This window comes from Protopterus annectens, chromosome 4.part1, assembly GCF_019279795.1.
Source record: "Protopterus annectens isolate FY-2018-M chromosome 4.part1, PAN1.0, whole genome shotgun sequence".
NCBI lineage: Eukaryota > Metazoa > Chordata > Ceratodontiformes > Protopteridae > Protopterus > Protopterus annectens.
This window is the reverse complement of record NC_056734.1, coordinates 434,221,668-434,242,417: the sequence shown is the minus strand read 5'-3', so window position 1 is coordinate 434,242,417 and position 20,750 is coordinate 434,221,668. Positions and strand designations below refer to the sequence as shown.

General features: G+C 40.2%; 1 protein-coding gene across 1 annotated transcript in view; it reads left to right on the top strand.

Moving 5' to 3' along the window:
* Positions 1-20,750, top strand: part of LOC122801219 (guanylate cyclase soluble subunit beta-2-like) — a 475,593-nt gene that overhangs the window by 96,568 nt on the left and 358,275 nt on the right. The window contains exon 6 of the mRNA XM_044070773.1: positions 12,121-12,232. Within this exon, the coding sequence (XP_043926708.1) occupies positions 12,121-12,232 (112 nt within the window). The remainder of the gene's footprint in view (positions 1-12,120; positions 12,233-20,750) is intronic.

The window sequence follows — 20,750 nt, the reverse complement described above, 5'->3', positions numbered from 1 at the left end:
ATGTGCACACACATGCACACACATCAGTTATGGGGATGTGGATGACTGTACGCCTCAGGTTTGTGCTTAAGATCAAGTAAACAAATAACCTTATAAATAATGTCCCAGAAATGTACCTCAGGTCACTGTGTCAGAACCATACCATACGACCAGTTCAGCTTCCTTCTGCCCTCTTAACTTCTCAACTCAAGAATCAGAAACAAAGACTGAAAATCAGGAACAGATTTTAAATGTTTCTCTTATACCTTATAAAGTTGCTAGAATAACAAGTTTTGCAATGGTATTCCTTTTCTGAAGGATACAATGTCTGAAATTTGCATGCCTGACATTATTTAGTTACTGCAATCCATAACAAGTTGCCAGAAAGCCAAACATTTTACAAGGAACAGAACAAAATACTTTTGAATTTCTCTGTTTAAGGATTCTAGACATCAAAAAATAATGAGGGGTCAGTGGCTCAAAAATGGATACAATTTAAATATTATATTATCTGTTTGTTAACCAGGTAAACCCACAGGACAAAGAACCCTTTTCTGCGGAGACCTGAGAGCACTGTCTGGTAAAGTTACTTGCTCGAAATAACACATAAGGCAAATGGAGGTGGAAAGAGTCAAACCCTGTATTTTTGACTACAGAAACTCTAATAATTGGCATTATTGACTGAATGTAATTCTCAGTGATTTACAAGCAAACAAATGAATAAAATACAGGGAGTAGAATGAAGCAAAATTTGAGATGTTCTATAACACTGGAAACAGATAAGAGGCAGGCTAATTTAATTTACTCAAAATGTTAACAGAAGAACAAGTTTTGCATCAACATGCATTTTCTGAAGAAGAACTGTGAAACTCTAATGAATGGCATTATTGACTCACTGTAAACTTTAATGATTTTAATATTTTGTGATCTCTGTGATTTATTAGAAAATGAAGAAGTTAATGAAGGTCTGGTAGTGCAGAGGATTAAGGCTGTGATCAGTTAATGATCTGCCTCATAGTCAGGGATACAAGGAGTCAATTCTTTCTGTCTTCATTTGCATGCTGAGTGCCTCTGAACCAGTTACGTAACCAGTCAGTCCTGCTAAAATGTGGGTTACCCATTCTAACGAAACATTAAATAAGAACAGGGCAAAAAGAGAATGTTTATATGCCTTTTCTGTCAAGAACTACAAAACTGTAGTTACTGTTTTTACAAGAAAAATGTTTCTTCTATGTGAAAATGATGCAATCAGATGTCAGGTCCAGAGATGACTTCATTTGGCCTGATAAAACTGGTATTACTGCTGTCCAACTTTGAGAGGAAATACAACACATTTTGTACCTGCAAATAAGCAAAACTGGCAAACCAATTCTGTCTTAGAGTGTAAACGCATTGAGAAATTCCTTAAAAGCAAAGTAGGTAAAGCATTAGAGAAACTGAAAAGCAAACCAAATGTGTCTTAGCGGTAAACTGAAGAACAAAATTACTTTGTGTTACACATAAAAAATCATGGTAAGCAAACAAACTTTGAGTAAACACACATGGTATCACTGGTTTCTAAAACAGAAAAGAATGTGCTGTAAAGGCTTCCACACTAATCTGAGGTTCTGGAAGTCTCTCTCACTGGCTTGAAGGTTGTGCATTTGAGACAACGAAAGAGAAGAAACCAAAGCAAAACAGAGCAGCTTAGCAAACCAGTGTAATCAGGTTTTGGAAATGTGAGAGGGGATAGTTTCTTGTCTTTTTTTCCCTTTTTTAACCATTATGGAACCACCCTGCCAGCATCAGGCCCTAAGCATCTACCTAGGTCACCTTGTTGTGGATCCAGCCATGCCTGCAATGTTATCAGGCTAAACATATATAGAAGCTGCATTTTTCCATTATATCTATACTTCTCTCTCTTTTCTACCCTTTCTCTAACTTTCCTTTCCATTACATGCATTTATTTTCTATATTATTTTATTTCTTTCCATTTATTTTGCAATTATATGCAACACATGTAGACCTGCACCCATCTCTCAAGCAAGACTTGTCAGCCACCTACAGGTGGCAACACCACCATCCATACCTCTCAAACTGAAAGCACAAAAAATCTGGACAAAACCAAAAATAACGGGGGGGGGGGGGCAAAGTAGGGACATATTTTGAATATGGCTCTTATAAACTTAGAAATTTGCTAGAATAACAGGTTTTGAATTAGCATGTATTTTATGAAGAATATGAAGTCTGAAATTTGATGTGCTAGAAAACCATAAATTGTTTGAGGTAAATACCAAAAGTATTTGCATAAATCTGTACTTTCTGTAAAAATCTGGACAGTTGAGAGGTATACCACCACCACCAGAACCACTCATAGCATCTGGGTCCCAAGCTGCTACAGTCATCTCCACACCTCATAAAGCACCTGCAACATGTGCTACAGCAAGCTGTGTAGTCAGACAGTGGTGCTGTTGTACACAGCAGTAGCAGTGACAGTGGTGGTGATAAATTTTGTCACCCATCAGCAACTGAAGGATCTAATTTGGAGCTCATTGACAGGATGCTAGATGCCCACATTGGCTTCTTACAGAACCTCCTCCTGTGACTGATTGAGTCACACCCCTGCCAAACACTGGCTCAACTACTTGAGGCAGGACCCAGTGGTGAGGAGCCAGGTTGGTGAGTCAGCTTCCACTGAGTCCCAGGTGGACGGGACAGCAAGCTTTAACCATACAGATTCATAGGATCATAGGTAGATACTAGGCTGGCAGTCCAGGGGACTATTCATTAGCCTAGCCCAAACTCCCAATTGCCCTTAAGCAGGGCCTGGTTAAATAAGGGTTGAAGGAATCAAACATGTACCACAGGAACTGCAGCTCATAGCCTTAACCCTGTATACCAGTTGCCATCCCTCTTTCCGTCCTGGTGTTCCTCTCCCTTTTGTGTCCATGCCTGCCCCTCTTTGTTGCCCAGCCCTCCCAGTCAACATTGTTTTCCCCCTGTATGTCTGATTCCCGCTTCTCCATTGTGCTCTGCCTCATTATAGTAGCACTTCTACTCAGTCTTGGCTTATCTTGTTTGTCTTCTGTGTTTGTGGGCCGCTGCTACCTACCATAACCCTCTTATTTTTCTCCTACTTTCCTTACTACCATACCCAATTTACCTTTTCTCCATATAACTTAAATGGGCAACTGATCCACAAAAAAATTTACCTCACCTTTCCCACCTCCACCCTGCTTATTCTTTAGCTTTTCACTTTATTTTCTCCCTCCTGCTTGCTTCCTGTTTTTCATCACTTTCCTATATTCCCATTTGTATGCTTTAATTTGGTCAAAAATAAATGGACATACATGCCTTTAGGGCTTCCAAATCACTTTTTCTTCTTGCTGCTGCTTTGCACTTGGGATTCACAGAGCCTCATTTACACATGTGCATAACGAACAAGCACTGCTTATGTTCATCTTTCCCTGTGGCTGCACCTTAGTCCTACAAGCTGTTCCTGCAGTCCCTGCTGCAGCCATGAGTGGGATATTTAATAAGTGCACTTTCTCTCTCTGATTTGCCTTGTTATTCATTGTTAATGAGCATTGGACCTTTGTCACACAAGCAGGATAAACAGAGGTGGGCTGGCCACAACTACACCCACTTTCTTTCTGAATCCCAGACATTATATCTTGAATTTGATTAAAATGAAAATTAAGGCAGAGGACTATATCCATTTTACCCCATTAACAGGGAATGAATGTAGCATCTTTATGTTTGAGCCACCTGGCCTATTTGAAGTATCTCAGTAATGCATTATGGAAATGCCTATATACAGGAAAATGTTTAATAAAACATACTAGTCCTCAACAGGGAGGGTAATGGGAGATGCAAGCAAAACTGAGTCGATTATATTTTGTAGTACCAACTATCAAAACTGCTTACCTGTCATGATCATCTTTAAAGAGACTGAAGTTTAGCTGGAAGGCACCATTATCATTAATTATTAGGAGTATTTCTAGACAGTTACTTAACCATTACAAAGCAGGTTACTTCCACTAATATAAGGGCAATCAAATTTTGGGGACTGTATACAGGAACAGGGTAAGTTTTTCACAATCATGTTGAACTAAGGTTCTTACCTCTTTAGTATTTTCTAAACTGTTTTATGGCAGCATTTCATAGAGTGTTGTATCTTGGAAGAATGCAAATAAACTTGAACAAGATTACAAGAAATCTGCTGTATTTGTCAGACAACTGAAAGGATTTATCACTGTGACTTACTAATGAATCACAGATGCCTTTATAGGTTCATAGGTTCATAGCTTCATCTAAGTCCAAGGAAGTCATTGTTTCACTGTATTCGGCATTCATCAGACCTGTCATTGAGTACAATGCACCCTTTGGTATGTACCTAACTAGGCATATCCAACAAATGGAACATCCACAAAGGTTCCTCACTAAAAGACTACAGGGTGTAAGTAATATATCCTATGCAGACTATCTCAAGGCCCTATCACTGTATTCTGTCTCCTACAGGCTTTTGAGGGGAGATCTATGCCTGGCATACAGGGCATTGTCAGACCCCACTCTGATGAACCTCCTGCATATACACAAAACAAACAGTACCAGAATTACCTGTTCTAAAGACTTACACCTTGCCTGTAATATAAATAGGATCTGCTGGAGAGGTAGGTATGTATCCCAGAGACTACCCCATCTATGGAACAGGCTCCTTATCCATGTGAAGCAGAGTTCCTCCCTAATCCAATTCAAGTGCAACTTGGACAATTGAATGGGAAACCATAAATTCATCCCTGGTTTGGCACCTATGTCTCTGATGCAAACAGATAACCTGTAAATGGGTTAATCTTCCAGGCCCATGCTTACACTTATCAAGGGTATCAGAACTTGTCAGAGATTTGGGATGCATGGCTAGGCTTAAAAAGACCCTTGTGGTCGTTAGCCTAGTAAACACCTATGAACCTATGATCCGATGCCTTCAGTTCAAAAGACAAAATCTTTGGATCCAACCCCTTTGGATCCAGAGTCAAAGCTGGATAAATCACCATAGATCAGATCTCCTGTGCTCTTGGATCCAGTGTCCTCCCATCTCCCTTCTCCCTTTCTGGACTGGTCTCCCAAGCGTCACCATTCTAGAGCTTCATCTATAGCATCTTCCTCTTGCTCCTCCAGAAATTTGACCAAAGCCAATGTGGATAGGAAGATAAGGAAATTCCTCTCGATGCAAATTCAAATGGGGGTTCTTCCACCTCCTACCCCACTGGGTCAAAAGGCCTTTGTGGGTTTCTACCCTGCCTATACCTTCCTTCTCTAATTTGACTTTTGTTTTGGAGCAGTTGGATCCGGGGATCCTAGAGCTGTCCAGATCGGATCCGAAGATCATGGTTTCTTTTTCTCTGGTGGCATCTCTGAGTCGATCAACTCTGAGCACACTAGAGCCGAATGACTCAGAGCCATAGCGGAAGCACCAGATCCAGGATGTTGAAGTAGACTCTGAGGTTGTCCGAGCCATCTATGCCCTTCAGAGCCTCAACATTGGACAGCTCTTCTCTGACTCCTTCAACTTCAGGTCAAAGGGAATCGACAGTCCAAAAGTATGTCTTCTCGGAGCCGTCAGTTTATTTCTCTCAGAGGCATTCTGTTTTTGAGGTAGTAGAGAGAGCTTCCACCCTCATCTGCTCCTACTTCCCAGACCCAGTTGTTTTTGCATCTTGAGCCTCAACTTCCTGCACCACAGGGACAGCCAGCCCACAAAAAGTCACCAGGATACCCTACAAGGTATAGTGATATCTTCTGATACTTCTCTGGAACATCCCACTGAAGAAGTCCCTAGGAACAGAAAGTGCAAGAGGAGGCTTTTAGACTCCACTCAAGAGTCTGTCATAGAGGATACTGACTTTGATGAGGGGGAAGGGTCCCCAAGATCATTAGCTGATGATGTCTCCTTTAGAGACATTCTAGAAATTCTCAAGCAAAGAGGTGGCTGGTCTACTGACAACACTTCTCAAGAGGAATCCATATTTCTGGAGGCTTTTGGAGCTAGTCTGTCTACCTCCTGGGTGACTCCACCCACCAACAACCTCGTTGATTTAATCTGTCGATGGGTGTGGAAAAAGCCTGATTCCATTGAGCTGATCCCCAAGAGACCAGACAGGATCCTGGCACCATCTAAGAACAGCGAATTCTGGAGGAAGGGAGTACCAGTTGATGCCATGGTCATAATGGTGGCCACAAAAAAGGAACTTGCAGAACAAAGTTCCTCTTTTCATCCCTCTAACAGGGAGTCTTGGGTGCTGGACAGATTCAGGAAGCATGTATATGCTTCAGTGACTTTTGCACTTTGGTTGCTGCATTATTTGGCACACTTCACTAGACTCCAGAAGGATTTGGTTAAAGAACTTATCAAATCCCTCTCTGGGACCATTACTTCCGAGGCAGGGAACTCAGTTGTCTCACAGTTGGCTACCCTACAATCTATTTCAAACTTGTCCATGAGGCTCATCTCCCACGTAGCTGAAGGTACTTCAAGGGTGACAGGTTCAGGCATTTCCATTAGGAGGCATGTCTGGATGTGCCTGTGTGATTTTGAGGAGCCCTTCAAGTCTTCCTTCGTCAATGCTCCCTTTGAAGGAAGTTCTTTATATTTGGCCCCAAAGTGAAAGACACACTGTCCAGGTGTGAGGAGGAAGGTAAAACCCTGTCTGCTGTGGGCATACGTGTTTATCTCCTCAAAGTACCTTTTCTAAAAATCAGCAAGATGGTTGAAAAGTGTGGTTCAGTAAGTCCCAGGGTCCCTTCCAAGATCTATGTGGAGATAGTTGCCCTAGGGGCAGAGGGGGGAACTCTAATGGAAGACACCACCCATGTGGCCAAAGAGATCCACAAAACCAAAGATCTGGAGTTATCTTCTCTGAAAGATCCATCCTACCAGTGCTCCTGAAAGGAAGCCAGATTGTCCACCTCTGGAGGCAGTCGGGGGTTGTTTATCCCTACACCAGACATGCTGGCTAGAGATTACAAAAGATTTATGGGTGCAGAGGAGGATTATTTCCAGAGGTTAAATAATACCCTTTTCCCTAACCACCCCTTAATAGTAAACAAAATCCCTGATGTTCCACCCAATTGGAGGGAAGTAACAGCACTAGAAATAAAGAAGCTGCTAGTAAAATGAGTCATCCAAAAAGTTCCCTGCAGACCAGAGAAAGAGTCCAGAACTTACTCAAGATTCGTTTTAGTGTCAAAGAAAACAGGGGATTGGATACCGATTTTGGATCTCGGTATTCCAACAAATCAGTTCAGTACATCACGTTCTGGCTGGTCTTGGTTCAGTCCATTCTACCCTTTCTGCAGAAGGAGGAATGGATGTGTACTATCATATCAAAATGAACAAACAATCCAGGAGTTATCTATGCTTTTGGATGGGAGCCAGTCATTATCAATTCAGAGCTCTGCCTTTTGGTCTCTCCACAGCCCCCAGGGTGTTTACCAAGTATATAACAGTATTAGCAGCTCACTTGACACTGCAAGGATTCCAGGTGTTTGCATACTGGGGTGACTGGCTCATAACTGCTCTGACTAGGAATCATCTGATCAAAGCACAAGATTAGGTACTCCATTTATGCTCTCACCTAGGAATTACCATCACTTACAAGAAATTTCAAGTTGAAACAGCTCAAATTGGCATTCATTGGAGCCCTGCTCAATACGGTATCCATGACTGCCTCTCTTCCTCTATCAAGGATTCAAACCATTCAATTCCAGGTCAAAAAGATCATTCAAAGTTCTTTTCTTAAAGCTTAACTGATCCTTCAAACTTTGGGGTCAATGTCTGCTGTGAAAGTTCTGGTTCCACTAGCAAGATTTCATGTGATAGTTTGTGGACCCTAGTGACTCAGTGGTTCATTCTTCACCAACCTTTATCCATCCAAATCAAGATAACTCTGTCTTGCATGAATTACCTCCTACGGTGGATATACTCTGATGGGATAATACAAGGTTGCCCCTTTATTCTCTCTCAGCCCAAGGCCATAGTTACCATACATGCTTCCCAGATAGGGTGAGAGGGGACATTCCCTGGGAAGAGCAGTCCAAGGTACATGGTCCACCAAAGAGGCCAACATGCATATAAATGTCCTGGAGATGAGAGCTGTCCTCCTAGCATTGCAGGCCTTTCAAGACTCTCTTTCCTCCAGAACTATTGTAATTCAGATGGACAATATGTCAGTGGTCTGGTATATCAACAAACAAGGAGGGAAGGAACCAAATCTTACCCCCGTGTCAAGAGGCTATGTGAGTGTGGCAATGGGGGATCTCATCCAATTGGTTATTGCTAACAATGCACATTCCATGGAAATATAACATGATAGCAGACAAGTTAAGCAAGTCCATTCTAATGCCGCATGAGTGATCACTCAATATGTAAGTTGCAGAAAAATTTTTCCTTTGATGGGACCAATCTTGCTATGATCACTTTGCATTTCCCCTCAACAACAAATGCAGCAGGTTTTTTCCCTGATCCCTCCACCTGGGGAATCACCGAGGGTCGCTCTTCTCCTTGATTGCCCCCCCAGTCTCCTCTACACCTATCCCCAGTACCTCTAATCTCCAAATGTCTTCAGAAAGCATCTCTGTTGAAGAAAACAGTTATCCTCATTGCCCCTTATTGTCCTCATCAGATTTGGTTTCCTTTTCTTTGGCCTCATCTACTTTACCTGCCATGAATTCTGTATCCAATTCCAGACCTTCCATCTCACTCAACAGATATAATAGCCCAGACATTCTATGCCTAAAGTTGACTGCATGGTTTCTTCACTTCTGTTGATAGCTAAACAGCTCAGGCTGTCCTCCCCTGTTTGCCACATTCTTTTATCTTCCTGCAAAGCTTCCACTACAAAACTTTACAGAGCTAAATGGAAAAGATTTGTTTTTTGGGCAAAGCAAAAAGACATTGATCCTTTTTCAGCACTGGTTCTTAAAGTTCTTGAACTTTTAGCTGTAATTTTCTTTGAAGGTGCTAGCTAGGTCTTCTGCTGTTAAAGTACAATTAGCTGCCATTTGCACTCTTCAGATAGGAGTAAATAACTTATCTTTGGCCTCTTCCAAACTTTGTAAAGCTTTTCTAACAGTAACTCTTCTTCTTAGACCCCTATTAAAATATCCCACTCCTCAGTGGGATTTATACATTCTTTTACAGTCATTGACACAATCTCCTTTTGAACCATCAACTAAGTGTGATCTAAAATTTTTGACTTGAAAAACTGTCTATTTAGTGGCCATAACCTCTGTTAGAAGTGCTTCAGAACTACAGGCCCTGTCATCTAAGCCTCCTCATTTGATTTTTCATAAGGATAATGTATCCTTATGAACCAACCCCTCCTTTCTTTCTAAGGTGGTGCGGTGTCAGAATCCAACATTAATCAGGTTATCAGTCCTTCATTTTTTTTCTCCAAATTTTTCAAATAAAGGAGAGTATATGTTACACCTTTTGGATGTTCACAGATAATTACTGTTTTATCTACACAGAACCAAAATTTTGAGGAAATCAGAACAATTCTTTGTCTCTTTTTGGACTCAAAATTAGGCAAACCAGTTTCTAGAGAACTTTAGCCAAATGGTTAACTGATTGTATTATCTTTGTTTGCCAAAACCACAAAAAACACATTCCACCAGATCTATGGCAACTTCTTCAGCATTTTTATCCAGATCTTCATTGGATGATATTTGTGTAGCTGCAGTTTGGGGTAATCCTGAAACCTTTATTGCTCATTACAAATTGGATCTGGCTTGTAGGGGCAGAGCAGCCTTTGACTCAGCGGTGCTTCGGAATATCCGTCCTTAGAGTTCTCCCAGAATTTAGGTAGCTGGGAACTCTGTCCCATTTGCTGAGGAGGAATGAAAATAACACCATGAGGTAAAGAAGTTATGTACTCACTATAACGTGTCATCTGTGTTGTCCATTTTCCTTCTTCTTCAATGGCCCTCCTTCCAACCCCCTACCTTTTTGACTTTCGGAAGGATTGAAAGATGCTGAAGGAACCAATGTTCCCTTATGTGAGCCCCAAATGTTGTTATTTCATCTTTTTATGTCATAGAGGGTTAAAGGGCAGCAAAGAAGATCTGAGGATGTTAGGGAATTGGTGCATTGTGGCTAAGGGAGGTCATCAAGAGTTTCAGTGTTCCATGAGCTGGAAAACGTGGCCAAATCAGATCTGAGGGTTGGATCCGAACCCACTTGTTATGGAAGAATGAAAATTGGACAACACAGATGGAATATTATGGTGAGTAGATAACTTCTTTATATATTTACATATAAGTAGACCACAGGGAAAAGTGGTACTGGTGAGCAACAAAGCTGCTGGCTGAGAATCCTGAAAAATCAGGAAAAATGAACCATGCACTATAGTCAAACTCAGTTGAGACTTCACAGTAATCAAGCAATTATAACTTGTTTAGAAATCAAAAGGTACTTGCGTATTTTCGCAACCAGATTCTGACGGAGTCACTGTTGATGTGTACTGCCTGCCCTTCAATCTACCATTTTGTTCGGGAAATAACATTCACCTTTTTCATGATGTTATGTTTACAACAGAAAATAACGGATATGAAAAACATTAGCATGTTTAAAAATGATATCTTATTCAGCATGCTAATGGCTCTGTATGATCAGTATTTCTCCGACTGAAACTCTTTCATTTTACTTATTGTTGCACTTGTTAGGTAACTTTTTTATCATGGCAAGTTTTTAAGTGCTGGCACCCCTCCTGTAACTTAATCGTAGCTTCTAAAAGTATAGAAATATATGTGTTACAGCCAAAACAGAGATGCTGGTAGACCCCCTAACGGTAATGCAGTTGGGAGGTACAACTTCGCCGGGCGCCATGTGAAATATGTTGTGTTTTGGCTGAGCAACTCTTTCTTTGTAAGACAGTTAGACATACCTGCCAACCTCCCACTTCAGACCCCCACACACCCTTCCAAAAAAGAAACATACACCTTACAATGACTTTTTCTGAATGGTTTCCCCGAAGAGAAGGATAGCCTGAGGGTTGACAAGCAGCACTCATGTTTAACTGTCAGGAAAGGACACTACCCGGCAAGAGGAAGTTCAACATTATTCCTTTCCCCATGTGCAAAACAATCTGAAAGAACAGTAGTTAGGACTTTACACACCCCTGGTTAGGTTAGCACACATTGTTTCGCATAACCATTACGAGATATGCGACTTCTGAAACCTGGTTGCGCTAATACGTAAGTACCATCAAAACTTTTTTATTTAAAAACAAAAAGATGATCACTTTTGCCCTTAAAAGAGCTTTGTCAGATCTAAATCTGTGCCTTTTATGAATATGTATGTATGTATGTATATATATGTGTGTGTGTGTGTGTGTGTGTGTGTGTGTGTGTGTGTGTGTATACAAACACACACACACACATATATATATATATATGTGTGTGTGTGTGTGTGTGTGTATACACACACACATATATATATGTGTGTGTGTGTGTGTATACAAACACACACACATATATATATATATGTGTGTGTGTGTGTGTGTGTGTGTATACACACACACACACATATATATATATATATATATATGTGTGTGTGTGTGTGTGTGTGTGTATACAAACACACACATATATATATGTGTGTGTGTGTGTGTATACAAACACAACCACACACACTTATTATATCAATGACACTGATAACAGAAATAATTAATGGTATGCGGTATGCATAATAGGAAAATGGGAAAAAGCAGAAATCCATCCAGTACTGCAGTATACCATTAAAGCAATGTTTGAATGCCTCTCATTTTGAAGGAACTGATGTAACTTAAAATATAATCCTATAAGGATTTATAGGGAAAATTAAGCTGCTTTATTTGAATCTGTACTTTCATGGGATTAACATACAGTTGTGTGACATGTATGCCATTTCTAGATTTTCCTATCCTGTTACTTTATTAATCTTAATTTGTATATGTTTACTTGAAACAATGGTACTAAACAGGAAGTCTCTTGATTTTAATGCAGCTTCTTTTGCGCACTTAGCCACATTATTTATTCATTTTTATTATATTTTTTGTTTCTAGCAAAGAAGTTCATTGCATTTTCATGAACCTATGCTTAAACTTGTATTATGGATTTCTTCAGGACTTAGAAACAGCTGTGAATAAAATCAGAGACAGATCACACCATGCCACAGTCTGTCCAGTGAAGAGGAACCACTGGGAAACAGTTCGAGGGATTGTTAAGATCGGAAGAGGTAATTCCTGTTGTCATGCTCTCATAGTCGAAGTACGTGGCTGCATGTAACATGGCACCATTATCATTTATTAAGTTAGTGTTAAAAGCTGAAGTTCATCAGTACCTTTGAAATTTGTACATTAATAAAAGTTTTCTTCATTCCTTTGTTTTTCTGCCTACAGAATAGCTGCCCTTCTTTGCTTAATTTAGTCTTTTAATATGATTTTAAATCTATAACTCTTTTAAGTTTAGTCAAGGGTGAGCCTTCTTGTCTTTAGACAAGTCCAACCAAAACTGATTATTTCGTTTTTACTCTGTTGTTGAGGTCAGATTATATAAGTAAGATGTCTGAAATGGATATAATGGAAAAAGGAATTTCAGGTTGTAGCATTGTACCCTTAAAATTAGAAAGTATTTCCTGTTGTACAGAAAAATAAATTCGCATTGTATGAGAACATAAATCAGTTCACCAGTTCTGGATGATTTGCCAGTAAGTGAAGATTCCATTACTTTGTTTTCACAGATTTCCTTTTCATGCTGTGGTTGGTATATGTAAATTCAGTGGATGTGGGAGCTTATCCTTTTCATACCACCGCTCCCAAAATGCTTTATTTACTTATTGTTTTGTGTGTGTGTTAAATTCTCAGTCAGTTATGATTGGAGAGTTGGTTCCTTGTAGAATTGTAGCTTAATGAGGCGTGAATGTAAAAAATTAAAAAAAGGACTACATTGTTTTCTGAATTGGTTATTTTCAATGGGAATAACCTAGCAAAACACATGAGCCCACTAGTGAGCCCACTAGTGAGCCCACTAGTATATAATCAAACTTATTCTGAGGTCACTCTAGCTTGTAAAAGGGGCAAATCTTGAGTATAGTAACTTTTCTGGAGGAGCTGTCAAAGTGTATTACAGCAGAGAGTTAACAACTAAATGAAAATCAAGTGTAAACCAGTTTTAGAAAGCTGGCAAAACTGTGTATTATCCAAGTCCCAAATGGGTGGCATCACTTTCCTCTGTGTCCTTTGCCAGCTGCTCGGGTAAAGTCATCTATGAACTTCAGATGTGTTTCATTTGCAAAATAACTACGACATGTCTTCCTAAAGCTGATATGTGGGGCTGTCAGTCAGCAAACAATTTAAGTCATGTAAGGAAAGCTGATAATGAGGAGACACTAGTAACATAAAACAAAACAGCGGTGTGACCAGTACTACTACATGATATAGAAACCTGGGCAGTAAAGGCAGAGCAGATTGGGGTTGGGAGGGTGGCCTAATGGTTAAGGTGTTTGCCTTACAAACACAAGGTGCAGGGTTTGAGTCTCAAGGGGGATTAATTGGCTATGGCCAATGGCCTGCAAGGGCAGTTACAGCTCAGATCTATGAATCTAAGATGAGGAAGCTAGAGGTGATGGAAATGAAGTGCCTGAGATGGGTGGTAGGATGCACCCTGTGGGACAGACCAAGAAATGAGGACATAAGAGCAGAAGGCAAAGTAGCTCCAGTTGCAGAAAAGCTCAAAGACAACAGATTATGTTGGTTTGGGCAGATGTGCAGAAAAGCAGAAGACAATCTGGTGAAGAAGATTTGGGACAGGCAGGAAGAAGACAAGAAGAAACAAGGGCATCCAGCAAAGAGGTAGATGGATTGTGTGAAAGATCTGCGACAGTCAGGCATGAGTGTTGAAGAAGGCAGGAGTGTAACACTGAATTGAGAGAGATGGCGACAGTTAACACGACACCCCAACCCCATGTAGAAAATGGAAAAAAGGGGGTTGATGATGATGATGACTAGTAATAAGGAGGTGTGGCTTGCAACAGTCTTTTGAATGACCACATAACTTTCCACTTAAAGAAGTCCACACGTTCAATTTATATTACTCTGAATTTTGTAGATGCCTTCAGCAGAATGTATAAATAATACATGCTATATCTTGTGTTGCAAGTTGGTTTTCTATAAATTAATGATGCAAAACAAAATATTAGGATGGAACAGTATTACTACAAGGTTACTCTGTGTGCAGAATGCAATGAACATATACATTCAGAACACTGACTGTAGACTTGCTATTGGAATCCACCATTATAAAATATAAGTCATTTGTAAGCAAAATAGTTTGAGTAACTAACATTGGCATGGGCTTCCTAGTTCAAAACGAGAAGCAGGTAAAATATGAATAAGTTCTTAAACTTTGCCAGGTACATACATAGTAGACAGAGTCTAGGCAGGTGGAATTGGTAAAATTTGGGAAGGTCCTTGATAAGCTACCCACAGAACAACTATTGTGATAGTGCAAGAATAACACTAAATTGATTATTTAACAAAACTGTCAGATGTTTATACAAATTGCTGGATAGCTATAATTGTGAAATACTCTCATGCTTGTAATTCATCTGTAGTATGTCATGAGATTTATTCTGTGACAGTTACTATTCAGTAGATATTCCAGTGATGTTAAAATGTGAATTAATGAGAAATTATTTTTTCACTATATAGTAATTTGTGTATAAGTCGGTAATGATAAGGTATGTATTATCAAAAGAAGAAATGCTGAAAAGCTGAAGTAGCTAACTTTAGTGAAAGTCATATTTTATTTATGTAATTTATTTATTTGTTTATTTACTGGGAAAGTCTGACTGGGAAAAGTTCCTTTTCAGCCTGAGGCCTAGGAAGAAAAGCTCCATCAGAGAATATAAGTGCACATTAACAATAATACTGAATATACTTGTATATAAAAGAAAAGAAAATAGTCACAAACTGACGTGAACATGTTGCATGAGAGGATTTTAAAAAAGACAATGGGACACAATTACATGGGAATTTGTTTAAATTAACTTAAAACCAGAACTCAGACAAGTACAAATCTGCAAACAAAATGCAAATGAGGCAAACTATGGTATCAAAAACAGGAAACCATATAAAGACTGCAGTAAATATATGTTTGAAGTCTTCTCACTCTAGAATAGAAAATTAAGACTTTTACTATTTACACAGAAGGCCATTTATAGGTGCATGCTTCTCTAGTGTTAACTGTTAACTGCACGGGGACAAAAGCATAAGGTAAACAAATTAATTGGCATGACTAGCAAGTTCCAAAGCTGTCATTATCTACAGTTGTCTTATTTTTATTTTAGAATCGCTTTATCGCTTTTTAAATGTGAAATTGTGCTATGATAGTCAGAAAACTGAACATCTATATAGTGTCTTGTTTTGCAACAATAACACACATTCACCTTCTCAGACATCAACCTTCGCACCACAGGATTTTATTAAGAGTTTATTTATTTATTTTATTTTGCTTTCGTTTAGCAGGTTTGTCCGAATGGGTTTTGTCAAAAAAACAGTTTTCAGCGGGGGCCCAGGGAGAAACTCTCCAATATAGTACAAACATTTGTAAACACACGTTTAGTAATATACATGAACAGGCATTAAATAATATACATTAACAATTACACATAGGTTCATAGGTTCATAGGTTCATACTAGGCTATCTGCCTTAGGGCATTTATAAGCCTAGCCAGAATGTGTTTGGCTTTCGCCACCCATTTTAAATGAATTTTGCTATGCCCTTTTTCAAGGTTAGTATAGTCTGCCTCTGTCTAACAGTGACACAGAAGTGATACCCAGGGTAAACCTACAATCTCCCATCCACTCATCAAGATTCCTCTTGAAGAGAGTCAATGAAGGACTCTGCCTAACCTGGACTGGGATTTTATTGCAGAGTGAAGGGAGCCTCTGGGTTATGAATCTGTCCCTCCAGCATGTCCTATTTATTTCAGTGCTGAGGTTCAAGTCTCTCTCAAGCTCGATGGGATTTGGATTTTCTGAGGTGCAGCATGTCCATTAATTCTGGGTTGGACATGGCTTTATACGTCAGGCACAGATCGCCTCTGAGCAGGTGGTATGCCACTGAGTAGAGCTGGAGTTTCTTTAACCGGGCAGCATATGGCATCTGTTTGAGCCCTTTGATCCTCTTGGTGAGGTACTTTTGGGGTCTTTCCTATTGCTGCAGGTGTCTGGTAAGGTACATCCCAAAAGGGGAATTGTACTCAATTATGGGCCTGATGAGGGATGAGTAAAGAGGCACGATGACCTCCCCTGATCTAGATGTGAATCCCTTCATGATTAGGTGGGCTATATAAAATGTTTTTCTAACCACTTTGACCATGTGGTTGTCAAATGAGAGATTGCTATCAACTTGTGTACCCAGGTCCCTAATTACTTCTTCCGTACTTAATGGATTACCACCTATGTGGTAATTTGTGGACACTTTGTTTTTGCCAAAGGGGATGACTATACACTTTTTGGCGTTTATCTTGGGGCCATGGCTCTGGCACCAGTTGTCTGTTTCTATGAGGCCCTTTTGTAGGATGCTTGTGTCTGCTGGAGAGTCGATTATGGTGCCCAGTTTGCAGTCATCTGTGAACTTGGTCAGCCACAGTCCTTCTGTGTTAGCCTGTACCTCCGAGAATTATATACTTTACAAGAGAGGTCCCAGGACTGAGCCCTGTGGGACGCCACTTGTAACTGGTTTGGAGTCTGACATGGCTCCAGCAATTCTAACCATGTGGGTTCTGTCCTTGAGCCAGTTTGCAACCCATCTAGTGACATAGGGGTTTATATTTAAGCTGGTGAGCTTATCTATAATGCCTGAGTGGGGTATTTTATCGAAGGCTTTTGCAAGGTCTAGGTAGGCTGTGTGGACCACCTTAATGGCCTTGGTGACTGTTTCAAAGAAATCGACCAGGTTTAAAAGGCAGGATCTGCCCTTAACAAAGCCAAACTGGGTAGGATCCAGTGACTGTAGGTCTCCAGTATCTTTATTTATGAGGTCCATGATGATCCTTTCCATAGCTTTGCAGACCAAGCTAGTCAGGCTTATGGGGCGATAGTTTCCAGGATCCGTTGAGGCACCACCCTTGTGGAGAGGGACCACTGTTGCTGTACTCCACTCTTTGGGTACATATCCTGTAGTAAGGCTGAGACTGAACAGTAGTTTTATGTTTGGGTTTAGTTCTTCTTGGAGTTCATGTAGGATGCAGCCTGGGACACCGTCTGGTCCCATTGATGCTGTGTTTTTTGCTTTGGAGAGGGCGGCTCTTACCTGAGCATCTGAGATGTCAGTGGGGCAGCACTCTGCTGGGATAGATATTTGCCCTTTGGTGGGAAGGGGAAGTTTGTGCTGAACCTGTCAGCTAGGATGTTGGCAAAGTCTGTGGGTTCAGTGTATTTTTGTCATTTTGGACTAATTCTGAGCATATCTGGGAGTTCCCACCCAGGTTCCTAACATAACTAAAGAAAGCCTTGTGATTATCCTTAGTGTCCTGTGCAATTTTTCTCTTATGAGTGCCGTTTTTGCTATATACTGATCAGAGATGCTTCTTTTTTTGGGATTTTTTGTATTCCATAGTAGTAGCTTCCTCCTTCTATGTTTGTTTTTTTCAGGGGGGTGGGTCCACCAGAGGATGCCCTTGGAGGACTGAGTCTTGGTTTTATTTGGGATTGCATGATCCATGCATTCCTGAAGGTGTTCATAGAATTTATAAATTTCCACAGGCCGGGGCTTTGAAGGATTTCACCTCAGTTTTGAGGAGTGTGAAATTTGCTTTAGAGAAGTTTTTCACTGTGGTTTTCTGTGCAGTGGCTGGGGTTGGGATGTGAATATCTAGTGAGATTAGTTTATGGTCTGATCTTACCAGTGAGGGATACACTTCTGGTCTGGAGCATAGAGTCCCCATGTTGGTGATGATCAGGTCCAGTATGTTTTCCCCCTCTGGGAGTGGCAACAAGTTGTTCCATAGCATTTGAGTTTATAAATTCTAGGAACCTTTGGGCTAGGGTGTTGGAGCTAGAGTAATGCTCCCAGTCTATGTTTGGGTAGTTAAAGTCATCCAATATAATGGTGTTTAAAGAAACCTTCATATTTTCCAGTGTTCTCAGGAAGGCCGAGTGGGGTTCCTGGGCTTGGCAGGGTGGTCTGTAGCAGGCTATAAACTGGAAGGCAGTTTTACCCACTGTTAGTTGCACATGGATAGTCTCTGATGCTTCGTGCTGTGCCACCAACCTGGAGGTGTGGGTATCAATATTGATACTCCCCCTCCTTTTGTGGTTCGGTCCAAATTTTGGGGCCGAAAAACATGGTATGAGGTATAACTTGGTAGTGCTGGGGTGCTCTCGGGAGCCTTGAACCAGGTTTCTGTTACTGCACAGATATCAATGTTCTCCATGCTAAGGAGAGTTTCAAGGCATCTTGAGGTTTAGACTTCTGGCATTGAGTAGCATTACTCTTAGTTTCTTATCCCTTGTGATATTGAGCCTTGCCTAAAAAGGCACTATTGGCAAGAGCCTTTGCCAATATCCAAAGGGTGCAGCTGTCCCTAGCGAAGCATCGTGGCTTGTCGAGCATGTCATCCCAGGCAGACAGGCATTGGATTCCCTGCTAATTAGATTACATTCAAATGTAAAAAGAGGCAGCTCTTAAAATATAAAAGATACTTATGCATTAACAGATGCTGAACATTGAGCATATGACGAGGTGTATTAGTGGGGTTGTCAGATAAATAGATCATGTGATTAATGCTTAGAAATTCAAAGAAATTGGGGTAAAAGAGGGAACCAGGTAGGGCAGAAAATGTTAATATTGCTGTTAAGAGGTGGAGTATAAAGCAGGTTCAGAGAAAATTACATATATGTCTGTCATAAGGTTTATATTAGAAGTATACAGGTAGGGGTGAGCAATGTCACAAAACAATGCATATAGCTGGGAGATGGTAGAAAAACTACTCAGGTATTGGTGGTCTGGCTGTCGGGTATAGGATGCTGAATGAAGAGAGACTGTTTGATGATATGACAAGCTGAAGATAGATAACAGTGGCATTTATTTTGGAGATCTACAGGAATAGATACATTGCTTTGATAGGTGAAGTTTTAGTTCTGTTTTAAATGAGTTTGCATTCTGACTGAATTTCAGTGCTAGTGGAATATGGTTCCATTGTTTCTCTACACTATTTGAATTCAGAGAGTACCTGCAGTATGAGATGTTTTGGTTAATAGTGATTAATTATGTTTCTCTGATGGGGAAATCGTGTTGTATTAAGTTGTTAAGGGCTGGGTAATTTCTGGCTTATAGAGAAGTCTGTCTGTTGTAGTTAGCCAAGAGAGCTAGGTGATGTAGTAGTTCTAATCTGTTTAATCCTCTGAGGGCTAGGCAGTGGTGCATTCTGTTGTTACAGTTTACTGCAAATTTGGCTATTTTATTATATCATTGCTCAAGTTTGAAAAGTTGTGAAACCTGAAGGTTAGTGGAAACTGGCACAGCATAGAGGTGAGATGGCAGTAAGAAAGCAGAGTCTATATGTCTTCCAGCTGTATAAGGTGGGGCAGCTTTTTACTCTTTACAATGTATCTAGTGTTTGATGAGTTTTTTTAACCATGAATGATACATGGTGGTTGAACTTCAGCTGGTTGTCAGTGACGACAACCAATAATTTTGTACGCTTTACATTTCCTATCATAATGTTGGCAGACACGGTAGTGAATATTGTTATTTTGGAGGAGATGTTCTGGGTAATTTAGTTTCCTTAGAGTTTAGAAGTAGTTGTGAATTACTCGACCATGTTTCAGTCAATAAAAAGGATTGCTGTGGAAGGTCTTGGAGTTTAGAGAGAGATTTGTCAGACGAGATTAGGATCAAGTCATCAGCACATTTAACTAGGGTAACATTTTTTGTAGCAGTGTAGAGGTCATTAATGAATATGTGTTAAAAAAATATGGAGCCTAGTATAGATCCTTGTATGACATCAATTCTTACTGGCAAGATGGTGGAGAAATCATTTTTCCATTTCACTGCTTGTGCTTTGTTTGATAGGTAGCTATGGAACCATTGCAGTGAAGAATTGGTGAGCTTAAGGGTGAGAATTTATGTAAGAGTTTCTGGTGGGAAAAAGTGTTAAAAACTTTTGATAAGTCTAGGAAGATGATGAACATCAGGCTTCTGGCATTTCTGTGGGTGTTAACAGTATTAACAAAATTCAGCAAAGTAGTATAATAGCTGTGTTGTGATGAGAATGAAAGACATGCTGGGTTGAAGACAGAAACCAGTTATCTTTTAGACAGTTGAAAAGTTGTGCATGAATGCATGTCTCTAATATTTTTGATAGGGAAGATAAAATGGCAACTAGCTTACAGTTTGAAAGATCTGTATTGATTCCACCATTGTGCAGTGGAATAATGAATTAATCTAATGCTGCCAGTTTTCATTCTGTCCTTGACTGATGGGTTTGGATCCGAGACATCGAATCCAACTCGGCTGCTCATGGCAATCCAAAGCTCTTGAGCTTCTCCCTAACCCATAATGCACTCTGTCCATTACCTCAGATCTCATTTGCTACCAGTAGGTAAAAGATGTGCTTATTTCAAGCTCAGGCTTTCAGTTTAGATAAGTGCGACTTTTTTGTACCTTTTTGCTTTCTAAAATTTCTTTAACCATTTTCTATCCTTTCCACCCTTGTACTAGCATACTCTAGATACTATTGTTAGTAT